The sequence below is a fragment of the Triturus cristatus genome, chromosome 1_1 (genome assembly GCF_964204655.1).
Source record: "Triturus cristatus chromosome 1_1, aTriCri1.1, whole genome shotgun sequence".
NCBI classification, from domain to species: Eukaryota; Metazoa; Chordata; class Amphibia; order Caudata; family Salamandridae; genus Triturus; species Triturus cristatus.
Window position 1 is genome coordinate 17256265 of NC_140579.1, and position 27653 is coordinate 17283917.

Here is a 27653-nt window from a genome sequence, read left to right on the forward strand (position 1 = left end):
TTGATTCTAAAAAGTAGAAAGTGTGGCAAGAGTAGTAAATATGTTTGGAGTATTGGGTTGGAGAAACCTGAGATTGTAAATTCTTATCTTTACTTGGGGAAAATGGTAACTGGCAGCATAAAGGATAAAGGCCACATTGAACGTTGCTCCTGCAAAGCTGTCTCGCATGCAAAAGGGTTACGCACATTTTATAATGTAATGGATAGTAGGCATTTTTTGTATATGCTTTGAGTTTTTAAAGTGGAAGTTCCTCAGACACTATTACACGATACTGAATCTATTCAGGTAGAAAAATGGGACTTCCTTGAAAAGATAGAAGACCAGATCTTGTGTAAATTATGTAATTTTAATACATTGGTTCCGACCCCTGCTACGAGGTTAGAGTTCGGCCTGATAAGCTCATATGTTCAAGGATTGGCTGCAGTAATTCGGTGGGGCTATCGGCTGAAGAATAGTGAGTCTGAGTCTATAAAGGGCTTCTTGGACCAGGCAAGTTTGCTTCGGAAGCCGATCAATATTCCTTCTCCCAAGATTTTAATCTTGTGTTGAATTATTTTGATGAACAGGTAGAGTCTGTGACTTCCCTTTCTCTTTTAGAATTTAATAACCTTTTGAAGAGTAATAGCTGTACTGTTAGTTTTCAGAGAGATCCTAAGTGCTACAGGATGAAGAAACGGTTGGAGGGAAGATACTGCTCTTGCAATCCAAGTGCAAAGTATCTAGTTTGGAATCTGGATCATGTGATCCGCCTCTTATTGAATTTATTCCATATGAATCTGCTTCCATTAAATGATTTAATAGTAAATTGGTTTTCTTCCGTGAGAACATCAAAAGATTGTAGCGTGTAGTTAGAGGATTCTGAACCTCAGCCGTGTTTTGTTTGTCTGTCCAGCCATGTTACTGATTCGTTCCTGGCTGCTACAGCCAATTTTTTTTACAGAATAAGGTTAAATCCGTAGCAGCAGCACGTGAGTTTCTTTTTAATCCAAAGAATGAAATAATATGCACAAAAATATTTAGCTTTTCTAAGGAGTTTTTTTAACTTATTTTAATTGTTTTTTAAGAGTATTCCTGTATTAGGGGAAGGAATTCACTGGACTGTTTTCTGGTGGGGTAACTTGTATATATTGATTGCTGCTATGTGGGGGAGTGGGGGGGGGGGGAGTTCTTTATGGGATTCATAGGAGATTAGAACTGGATTCCTGTTTACTATCTTGGCCCATGTTAACTGTTATTAGCAAGAATGTACATTTCGGGGCTATATGCAGACTTTTGTTATGACTGTCATTGGTCTTATTTTCTCCGGAATAATTTGCACATAATCTTTGCTGCTATGAGGGAGTGGATCATTTGCACAAAATTGTAACCTTTTTATAAATTAATTTTATTCACAAGTTTTAATGAAATTATCGAGGTATTTAACTCTATTTATCTGAAGGTGGATAAAGGATTTAAATATGTATTTATTAGTATTAATATGATACAATTGTAATTTTAATTGTGTTATTTGTCCTATCCTACTGTGGACCTCATTTTAGATCCAAATCTGAATATTGAATTGAGTGGGCTTCAAAGATGAACACTTACACATATAATACATTGGGCCCTGGAGTTCATAAGGTTATTGCTGATGAACTGGCATTCCCTTAGTTCCTTATACAGTTTTTGGAATTGTTGTATGATTGTAGTGATTTTGTTGTCTTTCAGTTACCCCTCGAACAATGGTTTCACAAAGAAAGGACAACGATCGCACCTTTCTGATTGGTTACGCGTATGGATTCTATCCCAGAGACATCGAGGTGAAGTGGGTCCGCGATGGTGTAGAGATACCACGGTTGTCAAAGGAGGTTTTACCAAACCCTGATGGAACCTACCAGGTCAGGACAGCGGTGGAAGTTCAGCAAGGACACGATGTGAAGACTTATGAATTCCACGTGAATCACAGCAGCCTGCCGGAGACTCTGACTGTGACGTATGGTAAGTACACACCCTCACGGGGCAGGAGGTGAAACTTATATCTTAGTTCAATGATCATGTAAGCCTGCAGTGGGTTGTGATAGTGATTTATGGTAAGTGGTTGGGAGGTGTGTAATAGTGATTTGTTCAAGGCATGTGTGCTGTAGATACACTTCCTTTGCATAAGTTCACCATCTGGTGTTGGGCTCGGATGATTACAAGTTGTTTTTCTTCAAAGAACTTCTTTGAGCGCAAAGGTTATGGGACACCTCCTGTTGGTGATACTGCGCATGGGCATCAACTCCATTGTTGGATAGTTTTTTCCCTTGACAGGTTTAGATGTAATCTCTCGCGCGCCAATTCGAGATCCTTTTGGGCTCCCTTCGGTTTATCAACTGGGTGGAAAGAATGGGGGGTGGGGGTGGCGGTCTCGGCTCTTAAGTCTCAAGCATTGATGTTGCAGCAGGGATTGCACCTGTCCTTCAGCCTCGGGCAGTTGACGAGCACATCGCAGGGGTACCGGCTGACCCCAATTGGGATCATAAAATGATTTGGTTCACTTGGTTTGTTAAAGCTCATAGGGAGGGAAGGAGACCATCTGAAGACTCTGGTCGGCCCTAGTTACAAGCCCAAGGCCAGTCTGCTTCTTCTGGGCTGACCTACACACCAGGCCGGGCTTTTCTTTAGGGAATCCTATCCTGCAAGATTCATAAAGAGCATGTTTAGAGTGAGCTGATTTACCGTCCCCCCAGTGTTTTTTTTATTTTTATCCTTGAAGAGGCTCGTCATGCAGGTGCTGGCTTTAGCTGAGTTCAGCCCCTCTCGTACTGTAGAATCCCAGCAGGTCACTTGCGACAGGATCCATGTTGGCTTTTGGTTACTCCTCAAGCTGCTTCCCCAATCGTTGGGGTGCACTTCAAATTACTACTGTTTTTAAGAAGGAAAAGTTTAAATTTGAATGATGAGGGGTTTACTGTTGGTTTGGCTAGCCAGCCAGGATGGTGGACGTGACTTTCTAACGCTCTGCTCGTCTCACCACATTATCCTGAAGAACCGGGCCCCGTCACCATGAAACGCTGTGGGAATACAGTGGATCGGATACTCATCGCGCTGGTGCAAAGAAAATCATAAAAATAGCGACAGCGGTGCTGGACGCAGGGACGCGGCCTGGGGCCGCGCTGTGAAACACACGCCTCTGGAAGCAGACTGCGTACAAGAGGGAACAGATGACGTCCTGCTGGGACCGAACAGTGATGCGCACCTCATATTGGAGGACTTAGGTGAGCCCGGACGTCCAAGGGAGGCGCAAGAAACGGAGACTCGCCTGCACGAAGGGAGAAGACCCCTGCGAGAAAGCTGAACGGTGTTAGCAACGCTTCGCTCGCCCACAAAAGTAGCGGGCACCGCCAGACACTGCAAGGGGGCCATCCGATTACATCGAAGCCCCGGTGGGAGGTGACTCTTTTTTTCCCCACCTCTCCCCCTTACCTGCCCCAAAGAATATAGGGCCAGCGACATCCGGAGAGAACATCCGCACCCCCCTGGAAGTAACTGGGGCCCAGGACCGACCTCCAGAATCCCTGAGAGGACTGACTGCCTTCAACAAAGACTGGATCTCCGTTGAACAGCAGCTCTGTTCAAAAGAATCTTCAAAGAAAGACTCCGAGCCTACTGAAGACAAAGAAACCAGACGCCTGGAACCACCACTGCTCCTGACACCTACAACTCGAGTCAGAGTGGCCCACTCGTCCCAGCGAAGTCCCCCAGACTCCAGAGTCAGAGTCCACCACGGGGTGACCCATCCAGGACTACCAGATGCTTCCTGAGCCTCTGCACAGTCCCCCCCCCCCCTCCCCCCTCCCCCCAACTGCGAATGGCCCAGTAAGGTGAAATCAGACCTCAAAAGGCACCCCTGCACCCAGCCACCCTGTGCCCGCAAGAAGAGTACCTGAGGTGCACCTACATCTTCAAGCCCTCCAACTTACCTGCCCAGCTGTTGGTTCCTTGGGCCGAGCCTGCAGCCAAAATCGAAAACGTGCAACTCCCATTGAAAACAGGGCACCTGTCGCCAAACCAGCATCCTGAACCCAGCTGCCCCTATGCCGCTGTGGGTGCACCTTGTGTGCTAACTCAGATCCCCCTTTGCCCTGAGCATAACCCTAGGAGCTTTGCTCCCTCAATCCCATGGCTTGCCCGAGAACAGCCACCAACGACTGCTTTCTAGTCCCATAGGCTAACATTGGGCCTCAACATTCTGCACCCGGCCGCCCTTGTTCCGCTGAGGGTGCTTTTTGAGTGCATCTTTGACCCAGGGAGAACCCTTTTTCTAACCCCAGAAACTCAACCTTAAAGACAGTTTACTTACCTGCAAACCGATAACCTCATTTTTTTCCCATAGGATCGCTTTGACTGTTTTCCTCTGAAAAACGTCTACGTTTTGAGGGTGTTTGTATGGAAACATAAACTGTTTTTATAAAAACTGTTTTACTTACCCCTTATCTAGGAAATGTCCCAGTGTGAAATCTAGGCATATCACGTTAAGTAGAAAAAGTAATCCAAAAAGTACTCTAAAAAGTAATCAAAAGTAATCCCAACGTAATTCCAACTGTCTTGAAATATTTTACAAACCTGTAACGAAAGTCATTTTCATCCAGCATGCTTGTTGATCAATCTGTCTTGAAAAAGTACAGTTCTACTTACCTGTACAGAGTACTACTTGGTTCTAGAAAATAAAAATACAAAAGTAATGTTTTTGATACAAACAATTGGTCTGAGTTCAGTCTTTTTGAGTGTGTGACATCATTTCTTGCCTGCGTGTGTACAATAAATGCTTAACACTCCCCTCTGATAAAGCCTTTCTGCTCGCCCACACTACCATAAAGAGAGTAAGGTTTTGTCTACGTTTACCTCTGTAAGCCTTTGGGGATCCACTGGACTCTGCACACAATACCTTACTATGGTATAGTATATACAGAGCCAACTTCCTACATTGGAAAAGGGGTGGGATATACAACTTTCCATTTGTTGGACTGACTTGGTCAACACCTGATCACACGACCGAACTCGTAAATTGTCTTTAGAATTCTGAATTTTTGAATTAACAATTTCCCAAAATTTCTAAAAGTCTTGTCCCTTCTATAATTTAGTTAGGAAAATAAAAAATTTGTAATGTAACTTAACAAGAACCAAACTATTAGTGAAAAAATTCCAAATGACATGGAGAACATGGTTGAAGAACTCGATCTCACCCCTTATCTCCATCTAGAATTCAGGGAGTTAAGGTCTCTATGCAAACCTAAAAATATTGTTGTGGAGTCCCCTACCTCCAATTAAAAGCTCCAGGAGCTCTCGGCAGGGTATGCTAAGGACCACCCATCTGAACAAGGTGAGGATCACTCAGATGGGGAAGGTAATGGAGGGGATGAGGATAACTTCCAACTCCTCTCACTTCCTAGGAAGGACAGGGTCCCGATGCCCCAGACTCATGAACACTGCTCACTGCACATAGATCCCACAAAGGTGGGTCAGGTACGTCCGAGACCATTGAAGACAGCCTCAATGAAGAGACCGACCTTTTAACAAGGTTTGCCAAAAGATTGAACCTAGAGACCAGACTCCTGGCTCTAGAAAAAGAAAGAGCACAGATGGGCCTAGCTCCCATCAGTGGTGTCAGCAACCTAAGAAATGAGGACAGAGATCAATCTTATGGTCCCAAAATCCCCAAAGGGGCTGTCCTCAAATTTGAGAAAGGTGATGTCATCACCAAGTGGTTCACAGCCTTTGAGAGAGCCTGTGAAATGAGAAAAGTGAAGTCACACTGGGGGGGGGAGCCCTCCTTTGGGAACTGTTCACTGGTAACTGCAGGGACAGACTGCAAACTCTTACTGAGGCAGTTGCTGGGTCTTATGACCTCATGATGAACACTCTGATTGAGGACTTTGGGCTCACAACTGTGGAATATAGGATTAGATCCAGGGGGGCTCACAAACCCCAGAGCCAGTCCAGGGTTGACTTCATAGACCACTCAAGTAAGACATTAGATGGATGGCAACTGGAAATAATGTGCATGATTTCAATGGACTTTATAGTCTTTATTTTTTTATGAAAGAACGTATTTGAAGTAATTGCACTAATGAGAAGTTGCATCAACATCTTGTAGACCCAGGTCTAATTTCTCCCCAAGAATTTGGAAAGAAGGCAGACCACTGGGTCAATATTAGGGTAACAAACAACCACTGGGGGTGACTAAAAGAAAGGGGTTACCAAACCTCCCCAGGGGAAAGGGGGTGAAAACCCCAAAGACAAAAAACAAGTGTCCTCTAAAGGGCCCCAAATACCTGCCTCAGGGGGGTGGGTCCCAGAACTCTTCCCAGACCACTGGTAGTTACAAAGAAAAACATTTTGATCCCCAAAAGGCCTGGTGTTTCAACTGTAAGAAGTTAGGACACCTGACTAGAGATGCTACTTGCCCTAACAAGAAGCTCTCTAGTCCTCTTACAGCTACTCCTGGTTTAGCCAGTCTCCAGATGGGATCAACAGAGTGCCCAGAGCAAATCAGGGTTCACACTGAAGCTGTTTTAGTTACAGAAGGGGAAGTTGAGTTTGCTGGCCTGAAAGAGGTAGTGGTTTCTCCAAGACTTCCAGCTGCATGTGTGCTTGGAAACAATCTGGAGACCTCTGCATGGGCTGAGGTAGAATTGTTAACCCATGCAGCAATGCTGGACATCCCTGAGATTGTATGTGTCAAGACTAGAACACAGAGCCGAGCCCAGGGTGAAAACGGACTGTTGGAGCCTGAATGTATGGCCCAACCTTCCAAGAGAAAAGGCAAGAAGACTTCAGAACCAGCTTCTGGACTGCTGAAGATTCAGAGCCCCTCTCCTCGGGGAGAGGACTTGGAAGCCCCAGAGGGAACTGAGCCCATGGAACTTGACGCTTACCAGGTTGAGCTCCTGGGCCCAGAGGGACCCACTATAGGAACCGCTGTGCCTTGGACCGCAGACATGTCCAGCTCTTGAAGGCCTGAGACAGCAAGCTGCTGCACAGGAAAATGGAGATGTTGGTGTTGTGGAAATATGGATTTTCATGATCAGTTATGTCCCCTATCTTGGACCCCAACGGTTCTATATGCATGTTACAAGTACATGTATGTTCCCTCCGGTTCCAGTTTTGATGACGCAAACACATGTGCGTCCACCGTTAACATGTCCTCTGTCAGATCCGCCATGAACGGGCTGGATATTCGTTTCCTAAGTATGAAAGGCCACCGACTTTATATGGCTCAGTTACTCCATTTTTACAGTTCAGGCGAGTAGGCCCGATTCTGTCATCAAGCCTTTCCCTGCTCTCTGCCTCTGACAGCTCCAGCTTGAGCTCGCATCTGTATCCATGAACTTTGTCCTACTTCCTGTGCAGCTAACGGTGCCTGCCTCGGCCAGTTTTGCCTGCCTGCCAAGAAGCTGTATTTCACCTTCGAATTATCTACTTTGCTCCTCAGCCGATGCATTCCTGTCTAGTAGTTTAGGTAAACATTTCCTTCAAGCTACCGAGCAAGGGGCCCGGCCTCTCTGTCCTCCTGCAAGTAATTCATAGCCCTGTTACCATGGAAAGTTTTCTGCCCCTCGCATCTCATGTAGACACTTAGACGCTTGTGCACGCACACACAGTCAGTATAGAATAGATTCTGTCCGAGAGTCCTTCCTTGTGGATAACATAGTTCTTTAAACATAGGATGTTAGATATGATTTGGGATTAGGTTGACTTGACCCCCCAGACTTCTTGTCTCCACACGTAGAGCTAAATGTCAAGTCCCCTTTACCCCCTAGTTGCACGTCAATCACACGTCATGCTGCTGCGCGCGCATCTCTGCCAAGTATTATCTTATAGATCCCCCTATATATGACATCATAACCAATCATGTTTCTTTTTATTCTTTATTACGCCCATTTTCGGTTACGTATCTGCTTTGTCGTTTCTCTTATCAATTGTTACGCCTTCTACATTTGTTTCATTGTAATGTATGTTCTATAAAAGCAATTTCTTGTCAATAAAATATCGTACTTCACTTCCTGAACCCCCGTGGTGACGGAACCTGAAGGCCGCGACTCGAGTCGGCCATTTTGAAATAAAGCCCATTCAGAAACCTCTTATACCACGGATTCTGCCTCTTATTTTCCTGAGCTATTTTATTAAGAATTCCGAATTAAATTCAGTCCCGGTAATGAAAATATTTACCACATAAATGGCGCCCGAACAGGGACACTTTCTCATCTCACGCGCCGGCGGTGCGTTGCAGGCCCGGTCTCCTGCCACAGCTGGACGGACCATAATGCGTACCAGCAGGATTTCCTGTAGCTCCCTCCGGTCAAGCGGGGGCGACTGAGGCTGCGATCAACCCAGACGAGGCGGTGAGAAGTGCGAAGTATCCCGACCAGAGCCTAGCTGAGAGAGCAAGATCCGAGGTATACAGAGAGGCCCACCAGGTTTTCGAAGTCCCGATGTCCAGAGGGTCCGATGTCCGCAGTCGTCGAGTCCAGTCCATTCTCCGAGGCCTTCCGTTTCGAGCTACCCGGTGAGTACCATTGCTGGGGGGGCGTTCTGACGTGCACATAGGTTGTGCCGGTCAAGACGGATTTGGGTACACAAATCCGGTCTGCACTGTTATAGCAGTGTATCTGTACTGTTTAGCAGTATATCAAGTATTCCGAAGTATCTAGATATGGTCAAGAATTATGCTTGGTGATTTAGTCATGCAGACGATCATCACTGTTGGTCATTTTAGGACACAAAATGTTTAATGTTTAATGTCTAATGTGTTAAAAACGTCCTGCATATTGTGGTATGAATGACTGTTCATTATTGTGCTTTTTGTACCAAGTGTGTTCAAGACAAAGTGTTCAAGATTAAGTATCAGATCAGCTGTCAATATGCCGCTCTTTTCGAAGTTAAGACAGATCACTACTAGAAAAGGGGTACTTGAAGAAGCCGTTCCTATTCCTCCTAGGGACACTCCAGGGCACTTCATGTATCACAAACATGGCCTAGACGCCATACTATTTCTTGATTTATGGGTGGACTACACTAAAGAGCTACCAGAAAGTCAGAGATGACCCGTAGCTGGGACCTGGGATGCAGAATGCATTATGAAAGTCGAAGAGGAGTTGTGGAAGAGGAAAGCCAGACAGTCACAGAAAGACGCTATTGAATTATGGCGTAAAGAATCGCATAGACGTACCGAGAAAGCATTAAGACAGGAAGAGAGAAGTAAAGAGAGTGCAAATAAAGTTCGAGAAAATCTGTTGATTGAAGAAGGGATACGAGTAGAAGCAGAACAAACTGATAGACAAAGAAATGCCCTTATGAAAGGAATGTATCCCCTCCTGGCCGAAGGATTGCCTAAAGCTACTACGGCCATACCAAAAGACTTGCCACCTCCATTGTTTCCAATAAAGGTACATCCTAAAGGACATCCCAGAACCGCAGAAGATGTTTTTCTTTCCTCATATTTAGATGACGCAGCTCCCGAGTATGCTAACCCCGCACCACATAGACAGTCTGCTGGGGGGGTTCAACATCAAGATCAGGTGTCTGCATCTGTACAACAGCAAGCCCCGACACAAGCTTCGGCAAGCACATCTGTTTCCGCATCTGTCCCCGCAACCGATTCTACAGTTGGGTCCACGCCTGTAGTTGCTGTAGCACGTTCAACGAATCCTTTCACGTCCAGTACCTCAGAGGGGGCTACAGGAGGTGCTACTAGCATTCATTCTACGCCACCCCGAATGAGTAAATTCACTTTTCAAGAACCAGTACATGCACGTACGCCTAAACTTATAAATACCCGTATGCTTAAAGACCTTATGATAGATTGTAGATATGACCCGGTGCCTGGCAAAGAGGACGAAATGGTCCTAGCATCGTTACGTGTTAGACGAGCTGCATCGTTCTTAGGAAAACTACCAGGAATGACTATACATCTAGATAGCATATATCATTTTGTCCAAACAGGGAAAGACCCTGAATGCATTAACAGAGCTATGGAATATCAGAAAGTGGAAATACAGGGGGAACTGTTACGTTTCCTTGTAAATTGTGTGATCAGAAATCAAGACCGACCGGGGGTGGACCCGGGAATAATGCAAACTCTTACGAAATGGAGTCAGAACATATCAGACGGAAGACATGATAAACAAGGAAGTATAGTAGCTATGTGCCGAAAAATAAGGAAAGAAATAGAACGTATACATGAAGAGAGATTGGAGACAGACGAATTCGAGCAAGACGAAGTGCCCGAATCGGGGGATTCCGTAAGACAGTCAGACACCATAGCCTATGTAGGTAGAGGAAGATCCTGTAATAGTACTAGATGTTTTTCTGATCCGATACATTCCATATGTCCAGATAATAGCAGAACTTATCCGACACCTATAATAAATCTGAAGTCTCCCGAACATTCGTTTCAAGCCGCTGACAAAATACTCCGAGAACGAAGGGGTTACCACCTCCTCGATTCTATGGATGAGCAAGAATTAGCTAGGTCAGCCGTTCACTGGATTGACAGTCCTGGAAAATACGGTGATGAGACGGTAGCACACACGTTTTTAAACCTCAGCCCAGATGAACAGCGTCTAGCTGGAATCTATATGATTCAGCAACTTCTTATATTATATAAGAACCAACATTCTGATCCTGGTCCCTTACCTGATATATTAACTGAACTACTCACGAATAGATGGAGAGGTTCTAGTAATAAGTTAATTAAAGAAATACTAGTATCAAGAAAGCAGTACATTCTTTTTGTAAGCCCAGATCCTTTCTCATTGCCCAGCAAGGAAAGAACGCCGTATTACATGGATAGACAGAATCCTTTACGAGAAGTGCACCCAATAAAAGGCGCAGACAATCTATTTCACCGTGTATTTGTATATACACCCATATCTAAACTGGAATTGTTAGAAATGAAAAAAGTGGTACCGAGTCATGATAAAGACCCAGCGGGTTTTCACCGAGAAATTAAAGACATGTTACTGATGGGAGAGTATACCTATCCTGACATTATGACGATATTAAAGGTGCTCTTGCCTGCTGGCATTTACGAAAAACTTAAGGAAAAAGAGTGGGAAGTGGGAGACCAAAAGATAGACTGGACAGCATTAGAAACCGAAGAAAGAGGCCGAGCTGCAGGTTCAGGGCTCGGGGATAAAGTTAAAGCATTACCAGGCTTACTAGTACAGGTACTGCCACGTTTATTAACTACAAAAAAGGAAGATTGGGGTGCAATCTCAGCCTGTAAACAGAAACAAGATGAAGACACTAGTGATTATTATGCTCGATTTGAAAAATGTTTTAATATAAATAGTGGTATAAAAGCAAATAGTGAGTCATATCCACATTTATTTGTGACAAAATTAGTGGAAAATTCCTTGCCTCCAGTGAAGAATAGAGTGTTGAAGTTCGAGAGTACATGGCAGGGCAACACCCCGTCACAGATGTTACAAATGTTACAGTATCATCACAATAGAATTAGAGATGAACAAGAACATGAACAGAGACGTATGAAGGACACTAAAATGAAAATGCTAGTTTCCCAGACAGTTCCAACGGATGGTCACAAAAAGGGTGTGACACATTCCGGAGATTCAGCAGTTCCTGTAAAAGGGACATGCAATTATTGTAAACAGCCAGGTCATTATGTACACGATTGTCCAGTTCTAAAACGTAATATAGCTGTAGGTATTGCAAAAGAGAGACCACGACTAGTCAGACAGGATCCGAATGAACAAGGAGCTCCGCAGCATGGACAGTCCATGCCAGCTCAACAAGTCTATGCCAGTTTCACAACAGCCCATACAGTTTGTGCCAGCTGCACCCCCGTTGCCTGTTGCTGCCACACAAACAACAACGCGACAAATGTATCAGACCGCACAGTATGAATACCCTGAGTATCAACGTTACGCATGAACAAGCCTAGAGAGGGAAGTTGACTTACCCCTTATTGAGATCCCAGTGGATCAAGAAGGACCTTATGTGCATAGTGAATTATTAGGTCAAGACAGAAAATTCTTACTTGATACAGGGGCAAGTCGAACAACAATAAAACGTAGTGAAGTTCCAGGGGCACCCCTCTCAGGCTCCCAAAATGTTTCCCTTGGTTTTTCAGGAAAACCTATTGTTAATGAAGTATCACAGCCACTTCCACTTACGATTGGTCCCTTGACACGAACTACAGATTTATTGCTTACCAAATCATGTCCAGAAAACTTGTTAGGTATAAAGACATTGAAAGCTCTAGGGGCTATTATATGTTGTTCTCCGGAAGGAGTAAGATTGTTTTTACGTGATTTTAAAGGTCACTATGTATCCAGAGACATGGATCCCCGATTACAGACTTTACCAGCACATCTATGGGCACAAGGCCCCACTGATGTTGGTTGCATGAACATTACACCATATCGAGTCACACTAAAGGCAGGAGTGGTACTACCACGAATGCGACAATACAAGCTACCACAAGATGCTGTAGTGGCTTTACTGAAAATCATTGACGAGCTTATTGCCCAAGGAGTGGTAGTGGAAACCGACTCCAATGTATGTAATTCACCGATAATTCCGATTCTTAAACGAACTGATCCAATGGCTCCGCCAGTGTATCGACTGGTTATTGATCTGCGCGAACTAAACAAGTGCATTGTGCCACAATTTCCTGTGGTCCCCGATATCTCATCATTATTGACAGCCATTGATTCACAAGCAACGTTCTTTACAGTAATTGATCTCAAGAATGCCTTTTTCAGCGTCCCCATAGATCCGGAAAGCCAATATCTGTTCGGATTTAGTTTGAAAGGACGAAGCTTTAAATTCACACGCGCTCCTCAAGGATTTACAGAAAGTCCCAGCATCTATAGCCAAGCACTGAAACGAGAACTAGACAGTATACACATGCCAGTCAACACTGCACTGCTTCAATACGTCGATGATCTGCTGATCACCGCCCGAAGCGAACCTGAATGTGAAAAAGCATCACTGACAGTTTTACAATTTCTAGCCGACAAAGGGCACAAGGTGTCCCCTTCTAAGCTGCAATTCTGTGTACAGCGAGTTGTTTATCTTGGTCACTCGCTGTCCAAGGAGGGAAGACAGCTTACACCCGACCGCATTCAGTTAATTGCTAACATGTCAATACCCAAGACACAAAAGGAGGTGCGGGCTTTTATAGGCCTCACTTCATACTGTAGGCAGTGGATCCCTCAATATGCATTTCTAGCAAAACCACTCATTCAGTTGACAACACAGGAGGCGGCCACATCGACTGTCCTCCCTTGGACTCAGGAACATACCCTAGCTTTTGAAAGCTTGAAGAAAGCTCTATGTCAAGCACCTGTTTTAGCGACACCATGTTACAGCAAACATTTTACACTCTTTGTTACAGAACGCGAAGGTACTGCCTTGTCAGTGCTCACTCAGGAACAAGCAGGATCATGCAAACCATGTGCTTATTTCTCCAGTACATTAGATCCCGTAGCTCAAGCTTTGCCTGCGTGCCTGAAATCAGTAGCAGCAACAGCTTTAGCAATCAGACAAAGCGATGCCATAGTGTTAGGACATCCATTGACAGTACAAGTACCACATGCAGTAGAGGTTCTTGTGAACCGAACGCAAACACAACACTTGACCATAGCAAGACTTACCGGTTATGAATTGACATTGTTTCAGCCACATATAGAGATCCGACGCTGTAATACATTGAATCCTGCTACACTTTTACCTGTAATTGGAACAGACCCACTAGCTCATGATTGTGTTGAAGTTATTACAATAACAACGAAACCCAGACAAGACTTGACAGACGTTCCATTGTTAGATCCAGATCTGACGTTGTATGTAGATGGATCATGCAGGAGAACAAGTACAGGAGATTTAGTGGCCGCGTATGCAGTCACAACAGATACTGAAGTCATTGAAACAAACTGTATAGATACCTTGTCAGCCCAAGCAGCAGAGCTTATTGCTCTGACACAAGCCTGTATTCAAGCCACAAATAAGAAAGTTAACATATACACTGATTCACGTTATGCATTCGGAGTCGTACATGACTTCGGGGTGCTGTGGCGAGAGAGAGGTTATTTAACTTCTCACGGTACCCACATTCAGCACGGGTCCCTCATTCATGCTCTGTTAGACGCAATTCATCTGCCCACTGCTATATCGATTATGAAATGCAAAGCACATACGAAAGTCACTGATATCATTTCTCAAGGCAATGATTTAGCTGACAGAACAGCTAAACAGACTGCTCAGACTCGCACATCTGACATGACAAAGCCAATAGTTCCGACACCAACACAGTGTATGACGATTAAGGATCCCGCACTTGACATAATTGACATACAGACACATGCTACTGCAGAGGAAATAAAGAAATGGACTGAACTAGGAGCAATCCAGACAGATCAGGGATGGATGACGAAGGAGAAATCTGTATGGTTTCTTCCTGATTCTATGGTCCAAGCCATTATAACTACAATTCACAGTCCGGCACATTTAGGAGAGAAAGCTATGCTAGACAGCATTCAACACATTTGGTTCAACAAACATTTACGAGCAGCAGCTAAACAAAAAGTCCGTACCTGTATGATATGTTGTCAGTTTAACCCAGGAAAAAGCATTCCCGTAGAGCAGGGTGGATTTCAGCCTCCTGATCACCCTTGAAGTCCTCCAGATGGATTACATCCAGATGGAACGATGTCGAGGATTCAAATATGTTCTCGTAGTTGTCTGCGCTCTTTCCCGATGGACTGAAGCATACCCAGTATCAGATTACACTGCCCCGACTACTGCCAAACAGTTGGTTCGAGAATTCTTCCCACGGTACGGTTTACCACGTGTTGTTTATTCAGATAACGGCCAGCCTTTCTCATCTGAATTAATGAAACATGTTTCACTTTTACTGGGATATCAGTGGAAGTTTCATTGTGTCCGACACCCCGAGGCAGCAGGTCTCGTGGAACGACATAATCAAATTTTGAAAATCAGATTGTCCAAAATATGTAGTGAGAAAGGTGTCGACTGGATCGTAGCCTTACCAGTTGCACTCTTTTATATGAGAATGGTAGCACACTCTCGAACAGGGCTATCCCCTTATGAGGTGATCTTTGGCAGACCGCCGAATATGTGGGGGACGCCTATACCACGTAAAATAACTGATGTTGATTGTAATATGCTGACAGATTACCTTGCTTCCTTGATGTCTGCACTACAATCTTGTCGTTCACAGGTAGCTGCAGCCTTTCCTGACAACACTGAGGTGAAACCCCATGACGTAATTCCGGGGGATTTTGTGCTTGTGAGGAACTTTGACCGAAAGACTCAGCTGGAGCCCAGGTGGAAGACGCCCAAACTGGTCCTGCTCACCACAAGAACGGCCGTGAAGATCGAGGGCAGGAAGGGGTGGGTGCATTCAAGTCGCATCAAGAAATTTCATGGACTTCCTTCTGATATAAATAGCCCTCCTCGGGTGTCTTCACCCATTGACTCAAAGCTACCTTTGGCTGAGGCCAGTAGCACAGACCTTTATAAATTAAAACTCAGACCCAGGCCGTCGGACGATTTGATTGTTTAAGTCCTCTCCAAGGTGAAGCGGTTGAATCTGTCTCCGACATGTATCCCTTAGGTCTGAATCATGAACAATCAAGAACAATGTTGAAACGACATGCATACTGTAAAGCACTGCGTAGCCACTGTATAGTGACATTATTAATTTTGTTTTCCTTGAGTTTTATAATAATAACTGCAAGTATATTGTTGCATATGTACTATCCTATTTCTAAACATGTTTTCAATATAACTGATGAACATTCTTTTAGTGACCTACCCCCACATGAACTGTCCTATAGACTTGCGCTGCGTAATAACACTTTCATTAGTATGTTACATCATTCCCATCAGACTAGTAATGCTACTAATTGTTGGGTGTGTGGCCGACTTCCTCCCTATCAGAATTTGAAGGGAGTTCTGCCTTTCTTCCCACATCCGTTCACACATAATGGCTCCTGTGGAGCATGGTTTAGTTTATTAAATTCCATAGACTCAGACACAGCAGTTTATCAAGACCATTGGATATGGGGGAATCTGAACATAGTGTTATACAAAGTCTGTCACCCTGATAAGGAGGGTCACCCCAGTAGAACAGGAACTGATCTAGAAAATGAAGTGTATGGATTAGGTAATTTTACACCTAACCTTATGATTCTGAATGTCGAATCCGAAGTGGAGCTAATTCTGCCCACCATGTCAGTATTTCCAGTTAAGGGTGAATTATGTGTAAGAAAAGTTGGTTCCATCCATATGGGCCATAGCAAATGCGTTACTACAGTAGAATATAGTGATCAAGGCAAATCTTCATTTAGAGCTTCTCGCCATTCCTACTTTATATGTGGTCAGACCGCATATATGCGTCTGCCTCTAGATTGGGATGGTACCTGCTACATTGCCTTCCTTCTGCCACCTGTTTTCCTAGCCCCTCCTGATTATTACCGAAATGTTCATTTAGTACACAATAGAGAGCGGAGAGATCTCCCAGTTGTCGATTATACTGAGACGGCATGGGACAAGTATGTAGATTTCAATAAAGGCATCTTCCCTTATATAGGTACGATTTCCAATAGTAAACTAATACGTAGATTAACTAAGACTCTTGAAGCAGTAGTGAATGAAACTATTGCCGCCCTAGGCAATCTGACAGAGGAGCAATCTGCGATGAGAATTGTTGTTCTTCAAAATCGTCTTGTCCTTGACGTCATCTTGGCCGATAGGGGCGGAGCTTGTAGGGTCATCGGATCAAGTTGCTGCGTATTCATACCAGAAAATTCGCCATCTGTATATAAAGCCATAACCCGCCTTCATAAGATTGTGAGCCAGATACACGAGAATCCAGGCACTTGGACTTGGTCCGGGTGGTTTTGGAGTGTGATATCAGCCTGGGGATGGAGAGTTCTATCCTTCCTAGGTATTGGCCTTCTTATACTATTCAGTTGCTGCTTATGCCTGCAATGTGGACCAGCGATTTGTGGCCTGTGTGCCACATCGTGTATTCCACATCAAGGTTTTCACTCAAGGTCCCGGAAGAAGAAAGAAGAAGAAATGATGCTCCATGAACTAATCGATGGATTAATGAAGATTGATGTTTCTTGATGGGCAAGTAGGGGACAAGGAGGGAATGTGGAAATATGGATTTTCATGATCAGTTATGTCCCCTATCTTGGACCCCAACGGTTCTATATGCATGTTACAAGTACATGTATGTTCCCTCCGGTTCCAGTTTTGATGACGCAAACACATGTGCGTCCACCGTTAACATGTCCTCTGTCAGATCCGCCATGAACGGGCTGGATATTCGTTTCCTAAGTATGAAAGGCCACCGACTTTATATGGCTCAGTTACTCCATTTTTACAGTTCAGGCGAGTAGGCCCGATTCTGTCATCAAGCCTTTCCCTGCTCTCTGCCTCTGACAGCTCCAGCTTGAGCTCGCATCTGTATCCATGAACTTTGTCCTACTTCCTGTGCAGCTAACGGTGCCTGCCTCGGCCAGTTTTGCCTGCCTGCCAAGAAGCTGTATTTCACCTTCGAATTATCTACTTTGCTCCTCAGCCGATGCATTCCTGTCTAGTAGTTTAGGTAAACATTTCCTTCAAGCTACCGAGCAAGGGGCCCGGCCTCTCTGTCCTCCTGCAAGTAATTCATAGCCCTGTTACCATGGAAAGTTTTCTGCCCCTCGCATCTCATGTAGACACTTAGACGCTTGTGCACGCACACACAGTCAGTATAGAATAGATTCTGTCCGAGAGTCCTTCCTTGTGGATAACATAGTTCTTTAAACATAGGATGTTAGATATGATTTGGGATTAGGTTGACTTGACCCCCCAGACTTCTTGTCTCCACACGTAGAGCTAAATGTCAAGTCCCCTTTACCCCCTAGTTGCACGTCAATCACACGTCATGCTGCTGCGCGCGCATCTCTGCCAAGTATTATCTTATAGATCCCCCTATATATGACAACATAACCAATCATGTTTCTTTTTATTCTTTATTACGCCCATTTTCGGTTACGTATCTGCTTTGTCGTTTCTCTTATCAATTGTTACGCCTTCTACATTTGTTTCATTGTAATGTATGTTCTATAAAAGCAATTTCTTGTCAATAAAATATCGTACTTCACTTCCTGAACCCCCGTGGTGACGGAACCTGAAGGCCGCGACTCGAGTCGGCCATTTTGAAATAAAGCCCATTCAGAAACCTCTTATACCACGGATTCTGCCTCTTATTTTCCTGAGCTATTTTATTAAGAATTCCGAATTAAATTCAGTCCCGGTAATGAAAATATTTACCACATAAATGGCGCCCGAACAGGGACACTTTCTCATCTCACGCGCCGGCGGTGCGTTGCAGGCCCGGTCTCCTGCCACAGCTGGACGGACCATAATGCGTACCAGCAGGATTTCCTGTAGCTCCCTCCGGTCAAGCGGGGGCGACTGAGGCTGCGATCAACCCAGACGAGGCGGTGAGAAGTGCGAAGTATCCCGACCAGAGCCTAGCTGAGAGAGCAAGATCCGAGGTATACAGAGAGGCCCACCAGGTTTTCGAAGTCCCGATGTCCAGAGGGTCCGATGTCCGCAGTCGTCGAGTCCAGTCCATTCTCCGAGGCCTTCCGTTTCGAGCTACCCGGTGAGTACCATTGCTGGGGGGGCGTTCTGACGTGCACATAGGTTGTGCCGGTCAAGACGGATTTGGGTACACAAATCCGGTCTGCACTGTTATAGCAGTGTATCTGTACTGTTTAGCAGTATATCAAGTATTCCGAAGTATCTAGATATGGTCAAGAATTATGCTTGGTGATTTAGTCATGCAGACGATCATCACTGTTGGTCATTTTAGGACACAAAATGTTTAATGTTTAATGTCTAATGTGTTAAAAACGTCCTGCATATTGTGGTATGAATGACTGTTCATTATTGTGCTTTTTGTACCAAGTGTGTTCAAGACAAAGTGTTCAAGATTAAGTATCAGATCAGCTGTCAATATGCCGCTCTTTTCGAAGTTAAGACAGATCACTACTAGAAAAGGGGTACTTGAAGAAGCCGTTCCTATTCCTCCTAGGGACACTCCAGGGCACTTCATGTATCACAAACATGGCCTAGACGCCATACTATTTCTTGATTTATGGGTGGACTACACTAAAGAGCTACCAGAAAGTCAGAGATGGCCCGTAGCTGGGACCTGGGATGCAGAATGCATTATGAAAGTCGAAGAGGAGTTGTGGAAGAGGAAAGCCAGACAGTCACAGAAAGACGCTATTGAATTATGGCGTAAAGAATCGCATAGACGTACCGAGAAAGCATTAAGACAGGAAGAGAGAAGTAAAGAGAGTGCAAATAAAGTTCGAGAAAATCTGTTGATTGAAGAAGGGATACGAGTAGAAGCAGAACAAACTGATAGACAAAGAAATGCCCTTATGAAAGGAATGTATCCCCTCCTGGCCGAAGGATTGCCTAAAGCTACTACGGCCATACCAAAAGACTTGCCACCTCCATTGTTTCCAATAAAGGTACATCCTAAAGGACATCCCAGAACCGCAGAAGATGTTTTTCTTTCCTCATATTTAGATGACGCAGCTCCCGAGTATGCTAACCCCGCACCACATAGACAGTCTGCTGGGGGGGTTCAACATCAAGATCAGGTGTCTGCATCTGTACAACAGCAAGCCCCGACACAAGCTTCGGCAAGCACATCTGTTTCCGCATCTGTCCCCGCAACCGATTCTACAGTTGGGTCCACGCCTGTAGTTGCTGTAGCACGTTCAACGAATCCTTTCACGTCCAGTACCTCAGAGGGGGCTACAGGAGGTGCTACTAGCATTCATTCTACGCCACCCCGAATGAGTAAATTCACTTTTCAAGAACCAGTACATGCACGTACGCCTAAACTTATAAATACCCGTATGCTTAAAGACCTTATGATAGATTGTAGATATGACCCGGTGCCTGGCAAAGAGGACGAAATGGTCCTAGCATCGTTACGTGTTAGACGAGCTGCATCGTTCTTAGGAAAACTACCAGGAATGACTATACATCTAGATAGCATATATCATTTTGTCCAAACAGGGAAAGACCCTGAATGCATTAACAGAGCTATGGAATATCAGAAAGTGGAAATACAGGGGGAACTGTTACGTTTCCTTGTAAATTGTGTGATCAGAAATCAAGACCGACCGGGGGTGGACCCGGGAATAATGCAAACTCTTACGAAATGGAGTCAGAACATATCAGACGGAAGACATGATAAACAAGGAAGTATAGTAGCTATGTGCCGAAAAATAAGGAAAGAAATAGAACGTATACATGAAGAGAGATTGGAGACAGACGAATTCGAGCAAGACGAAGTGCCCGAATCGGGGGATTCCGTAAGACAGTCAGACACCATAGCCTATGTAGGTAGAGGAAGATCCTGTAATAGTACTAGATGTTTTTCTGATCCGATACATTCCATATGTCCAGATAATAGCAGAACTTATCCGACACCTATAATAAATCTGAAGTCTCCCGAACATTCGTTTCAAGCCGCTGACAAAATACTCCGAGAACGAAGGGGTTACCACCTCCTCGATTCTATGGATGAGCAAGAATTAGCTAGGTCAGCCGTTCACTGGATTGACAGTCCTGGAAAATACGGTGATGAGACGGTAGCACACACGTTTTTAAACCTCAGCCCAGATGAACAGCGTCTAGCTGGAATCTATATGATTCAGCAACTTCTTATATTATATAAGAACCAACATTCTGATCCTGGTCCCTTACCTGATATATTAACTGAACTACTCACGAATAGATGGAGAGGTTCTAGTAATAAGTTAATTAAAGAAATACTAGTATCAAGAAAGCAGTACATTCTTTTTGTAAGCCCAGATCCTTTCTCATTGCCCAGCAAGGAAAGAACGCCGTATTACATGGATAGACAGAATCCTTTACGAGAAGTGCACCCAATAAAAGGCGCAGACAATCTATTTCACCGTGTATTTGTATATACACCCATATCTAAACTGGAATTGTTAGAAATGAAAAAAGTGGTACCGAGTCATGATAAAGACCCAGCGGGTTTTCACCGAGAAATTAAAGACATGTTACTGATGGGAGAGTATACCTATCCTGACATTATGACGATATTAAAGGTGCTCTTGCCTGCTGGCATTTACGAAAAACTTAAGGAAAAAGAGTGGGAAGTGGGAGACCAAAAGATAGACTGGACAGCATTAGAAACCGAAGAAAGAGGCCGAGCTGCAGGTTCAGGGCTCGGGGATAAAGTTAAAGCATTACCAGGCTTACTAGTACAGGTACTGCCACGTTTATTAACTACAAAAAAGGAAGATTGGGGTGCAATCTCAGCCTGTAAACAGAAACAAGATGAAGACACTAGTGATTATTATGCTCGATTTGAAAAATGTTTTAATATAAATAGTGGTATAAAAGCAAATAGTGAGTCATATCCACATTTATTTGTGACAAAATTAGTGGAAAATTCCTTGCCTCCAGTGAAGAATAGAGTGTTGAAGTTCGAGAGTACATGGCAGGGCAACACCCCGTCACAGATGTTACAAATGTTACAGTATCATCACAATAGAATTAGAGATGAACAAGAACATGAACAGAGACGTATGAAGGACACTAAAATGAAAATGCTAGTTTCCCAGACAGTTCCAACGGATGGTCACAAAAAGGGTGTGACACATTCCGGAGATTCAGCAGTTCCTGTAAAAGGGACATGCAATTATTGTAAACAGCCAGGTCATTATGTACACGATTGTCCAGTTCTAAAACGTAATATAGCTGTAGGTATTGCAAAAGAGAGACCACGACTAGTCAGACAGGATCCGAATGAACAAGGAGCTCCGCAGCATGGACAGTCCATGCCAGCTCAACAAGTCTATGCCAGTTTCACAACAGCCCATACAGTTTGTGCCAGCTGCACCCCCGTTGCCTGTTGCTGCCACACAAACAACAACGCGACAAATGTATCAGACCGCACAGTATGAATACCCTGAGTATCAACGTTACGCATGAACAAGCCTAGAGAGGGAAGTTGACTTACCCCTTATTGAGATCCCAGTGGATCAAGAAGGACCTTATGTGCATAGTGAATTATTAGGTCAAGACAGAAAATTCTTACTTGATACAGGGGCAAGTCGAACAACAATAAAACGTAGTGAAGTTCCAGGGGCACCCCTCTCAGGCTCTCAAAATGTTTCCCTTGGTTTTTCAGGAAAACCTATTGTTAATGAAGTATCACAGCCACTTCCACTTACGATTGGTCCCTTGACACGAACTACAGATTTATTGCTTACCAAATCATGTCCAGAAAACTTGTTAGGTATAAAGACATTGAAAGCTCTAGGGGCTATTATATGTTGTTCTCCGGAAGGAGTAAGATTGTTTTTACGTGATTTTAAAGGTCACTATGTATCCAGAGACATGGATCCCCGATTACAGACTTTACCAGCACATCTATGGGCACAAGGCCCCACTGATGTTGGTTGCATGAACATTACACCATATCGAGTCACACTAAAGGCAGGAGTGGTACTACCACGAATGCGACAATACAAGCTACCACAAGATGCTGTAGTGGCTTTACTGAAAATCATTGACGAGCTTATTGCCCAAGGAGTGGTAGTGGAAACCGACTCCAATGTATGTAATTCACCGATAATTCCGATTCTTAAACGAACTGATCCAATGGCTCCGCCAGTGTATCGACTGGTTATTGATCTGCGCGAACTAAACAAGTGCATTGTGCCACAATTTCCTGTGGTCCCCGATATCTCATCATTATTGACAGCCATTGATTCACAAGCAACGTTCTTTACAGTAATTGATCTCAAGAATGCCTTTTTCAGCGTCCCCATAGATCCGGAAAGCCAATATCTGTTCGGATTTAGTTTGAAAGGACGAAGCTTTAAATTCACACGCGCTCCTCAAGGATTTACAGAAAGTCCCAGCATCTATAGCCAAGCACTGAAACGAGAACTAGACAGTATACACATGCCAGTCAACACTGCACTGCTTCAATACGTCGATGATCTGCTGATCACCGCCCGAAGCGAACCTGAATGTGAAAAAGCATCACTGACAGTTTTACAATTTCTAGCCGACAAAGGGCACAAGGTGTCCCCTTCTAAGCTGCAATTCTGTGTACAGCGAGTTGTTTATCTTGGTCACTCGCTGTCCAAGGAGGGAAGACAGCTTACACCCGACCGCATTCAGTTAATTGCTAACATGTCAATACCCAAGACACAAAAGGAGGTGCGGGCTTTTATAGGCCTCACTTCATACTGTAGGCAGTGGATCCCTCAATATGCATTTCTAGCAAAACCACTCATTCAGTTGACAACACAGGAGGCGGCCACATCGACTGTCCTCCCTTGGACTCAGGAACATACCCTAGCTTTTGAAAGCTTGAAGAAAGCTCTATGTCAAGCACCTGTTTTAGCGACACCATGTTACAGCAAACATTTTACACTCTTTGTTACAGAACGCGAAGGTACTGCCTTGTCAGTGCTCACTCAGGAACAAGCAGGATCATGCAAACCATGTGCTTATTTCTCCAGTACATTAGATCCCGTAGCTCAAGCTTTGCCTGCGTGCCTGAAATCAGTAGCAGCAACAGCTTTAGCAATCAGACAAAGCGATGCCATAGTGTTAGGACATCCATTGACAGTACAAGTACCACATGCAGTAGAGGTTCTTGTGAACCGAACGCAAACACAACACTTGACCATAGCAAGACTTACCGGTTATGAATTGACATTGTTTCAGCCACATATAGAGATCCGACGCTGTAATACATTGAATCCTGCTACACTTTTACCTGTAATTGGAACAGACCCACTAGCTCATGATTGTGTTGAAGTTATTACAATAACAACGAAACCCAGACAAGACTTGACAGACGTTCCATTGTTAGATCCAGATCTGACGTTGTATGTAGATGGATCATGCAGGAGAACAAGTACAGGAGATTTAGTGGCCGCGTATGCAGTCACAACAGATACTGAAGTCATTGAAACAAACTGTATAGATACCTTGTCAGCCCAAGCAGCAGAGCTTATTGCTCTGACACAAGCCTGTATTCAAGCCACAAATAAGAAAGTTAACATATACACTGATTCACGTTATGCATTCGGAGTCGTACATGACTTCGGGGTGCTGTGGCGAGAGAGAGGTTATTTAACTTCTCACGGTACCCACATTCAGCACGGGTCCCTCATTCATGCTCTGTTAGACGCAATTCATCTGCCCACTGCTATATCGATTATGAAATGCAAAGCACATACGAAAGTCACTGATATCATTTCTCAAGGCAATGATTTAGCTGACAGAACAGCTAAACAGACTGCTCAGACTCGCACATCTGACATGACAAAGCCAATAGTTCCGACACCAACACAGTGTATGACGATTAAGGATCCCGCACTTGACATAATTGACATACAGACACATGCTACTGCAGAGGAAATAAAGAAATGGACTGAACTAGGAGCAATCCAGACAGATCAGGGATGGATGACGAAGGAGAAATCTGTATGGTTTCTTCCTGATTCTATGGTCCAAGCCATTATAACTACAATTCACAGTCCGGCACATTTAGGAGAGAAAGCTATGCTAGACAGCATTCAACACATTTGGTTCAACAAACATTTACGAGCAGCAGCTAAACAAAAAGTCCGTACCTGTATGATATGTTGTCAGTTTAACCCAGGAAAAAGCATTCCCGTAGAGCAGGGTGGATTTCAGCCTCCTGATCACCCTTGAAGTCCTCCAGATGGATTACATCCAGATGGAACGATGTCGAGGATTCAAATATGTTCTCGTAGTTGTCTGCGCTCTTTCCCGATGGACTGAAGCATACCCAGTATCAGATTACACTGCCCCGACTACTGCCAAACAGTTGGTTCGAGAATTCTTCCCACGGTACGGTTTACCACGTGTTGTTTATTCAGATAACGGCCAGCCTTTCTCATCTGAATTAATGAAACATGTTTCACTTTTACTGGGATATCAGTGGAAGTTTCATTGTGTCCGACACCCCGAGGCAGCAGGTCTCGTGGAACGACATAATCAAATTTTGAAAATCAGATTGTCCAAAATATGTAGTGAGAAAGGTGTCGACTGGATCGTAGCCTTACCAGTTGCACTCTTTTATATGAGAATGGTAGCACACTCTCGAACAGGGCTATCCCCTTATGAGGTGATCTTTGGCAGACCGCCGAATATGTGGGGGACGCCTATACCACGTAAAATAACTGATGTTGATTGTAATATGCTGACAGATTACCTTGCTTCCTTGATGTCTGCACTACAATCTTGTCGTTCACAGGTAGCTGCAGCCTTTCCTGACAACACTGAGGTGAAACCCCATGACGTAATTCCGGGGGATTTTGTGCTTGTGAGGAACTTTGACCGAAAGACTCAGCTGGAGCCCAGGTGGAAGACGCCCAAACTGGTCCTGCTCACCACAAGAACGGCCGTGAAGATCGAGGGCAGGAAGGGGTGGGTGCATTCAAGTCGCATCAAGAAATTTCATGGACTTCCTTCTGATATAAATAGCCCTCCTCGGGTGTCTTCACCCATTGACTCAAAGCTACCTTTGGCTGAGGCCAGTAGCACAGACCTTTATAAATTAAAACTCAGACCCAGGCCGTCGGACGATTTGATTGTTTAAGTCCTCTCCAAGGTGAAGCGGTTGAATCTGTCTCCGACATGTATCCCTTAGGTCTGAATCATGAACAATCAAGAACAATGTTGAAACGACATGCATACTGTAAAGCACTGCGTAGCCACTGTATAGTGACATTATTAATTTTGTTTTCCTTGAGTTTTATAATAATAACTGCAAGTATATTGTTGCATATGTACTATCCTATTTCTAAACATGTTTTCAATATAACTGATGAACATTCTTTTAGTGACCTACCCCCACATGAACTGTCCTATAGACTTGCGCTGCGTAATAACACTTTCATTAGTATGTTACATCATTCCCATCAGACTAGTAATGCTACTAATTGTTGGGTGTGTGGCCGACTTCCTCCCTATCAGAATTTGAAGGGAGTTCTGCCTTTCTTCCCACATCCGTTCACACATAATGGCTCCTGTGGAGCATGGTTTAGTTTATTAAATTCCATAGACTCAGACACAGCAGTTTATCAAGACCATTGGATATGGGGGAATCTGAACATAGTGTTATACAAAGTCTGTCACCCTGATAAGGAGGGTCACCCCAGTAGAACAGGAACTGATCTAGAAAATGAAGTGTATGGATTAGGTAATTTTACACCTAACCTTATGATTCTGAATGTCGAATCCGAAGTGGAGCTAATTCTGCCCACCATGTCAGTATTTCCAGTTAAGGGTGAATTATGTGTAAGAAAAGTTGGTTCCATCCATATGGGCCATAGCAAATGCGTTACTACAGTAGAATATAGTGATCAAGGCAAATCTTCATTTAGAGCTTCTCGCCATTCCTACTTTATATGTGGTCAGACCGCATATATGCGTCTGCCTCTAGATTGGGATGGTACCTGCTACATTGCCTTCCTTCTGCCACCTGTTTTCCTAGCCCCTCCTGATTATTACCGAAATGTTCATTTAGTACACAATAGAGAGCGGAGAGATCTCCCAGTTGTCGATTATACTGAGACGGCATGGGACAAGTATGTAGATTTCAATAAAGGCATCTTCCCTTATATAGGTACGATTTCCAATAGTAAACTAATACGTAGATTAACTAAGACTCTTGAAGCAGTAGTGAATGAAACTATTGCCGCCCTAGGCAATCTGACAGAGGAGCAATCTGCGATGAGAATTGTTGTTCTTCAAAATCGTCTTGTCCTTGACGTCATCTTGGCCGATAGGGGCGGAGCTTGTAGGGTCATCGGATCAAGTTGCTGCGTATTCATACCAGAAAATTCGCCATCTGTATATAAAGCCATAACCCGCCTTCATAAGATTGTGAGCCAGATACACGAGAATCCAGGCACTTGGACTTGGTCCGGGTGGTTTTGGAGTGTGATATCAGCCTGGGGATGGAGAGTTCTATCCTTCCTAGGTATTGGCCTTCTTATACTATTCAGTTGCTGCTTATGCCTGCAATGTGGACCAGCGATTTGTGGCCTGTGTGCCACATCGTGTATTCCACATCAAGGTTTTCACTCAAGGTCCCGGAAGAAGAAAGAAGAAGAAATGATGCTCCATGAACTAATCGATGGATTAATGAAGATTGATGTTTCTTGATGGGCAAGTAGGGGACAAGGAGGGAATGTGGAAATATGGATTTTCATGATCAGTTATGTCCCCTATCTTGGACCCCAACGGTTCTATATGCATGTTACAAGTACATGTATGTTCCCTCCGGTTCCAGTTTTGATGACGCAAACACATGTGCGTCCACCGTTAACATGTCCTCTGTCAGATCCGCCATGAACGGGCTGGATATTCGTTTCCTAAGTATGAAAGGCCACCGACTTTATATGGCTCAGTTACTCCATTTTTACAGTTCAGGCGAGTAGGCCCGATTCTGTCATCAAGCCTTTCCCTGCTCTCTGCCTCTGACAGCTCCAGCTTGAGCTCGCATCTGTATCCATGAACTTTGT

The 27653-nt window shown here is 44.3% G+C and overlaps 1 protein-coding gene across 1 annotated transcript in view; it reads left to right on the forward strand.

Moving 5' to 3' along the window:
- Nucleotides 1–27653, forward strand: part of LOC146869149 (class I histocompatibility antigen, Gogo-B*0102 alpha chain-like) — a 166170-nt gene that overhangs the window by 106242 nt on the left and 32275 nt on the right. The window contains exon 4 of the mRNA XM_085640755.1: nucleotides 1708–1977. Coding sequence (XP_085496881.1) covers nucleotides 1708–1977 — 270 coding nt within the window. The remainder of the gene's footprint in view (nucleotides 1–1707; nucleotides 1978–27653) is intronic.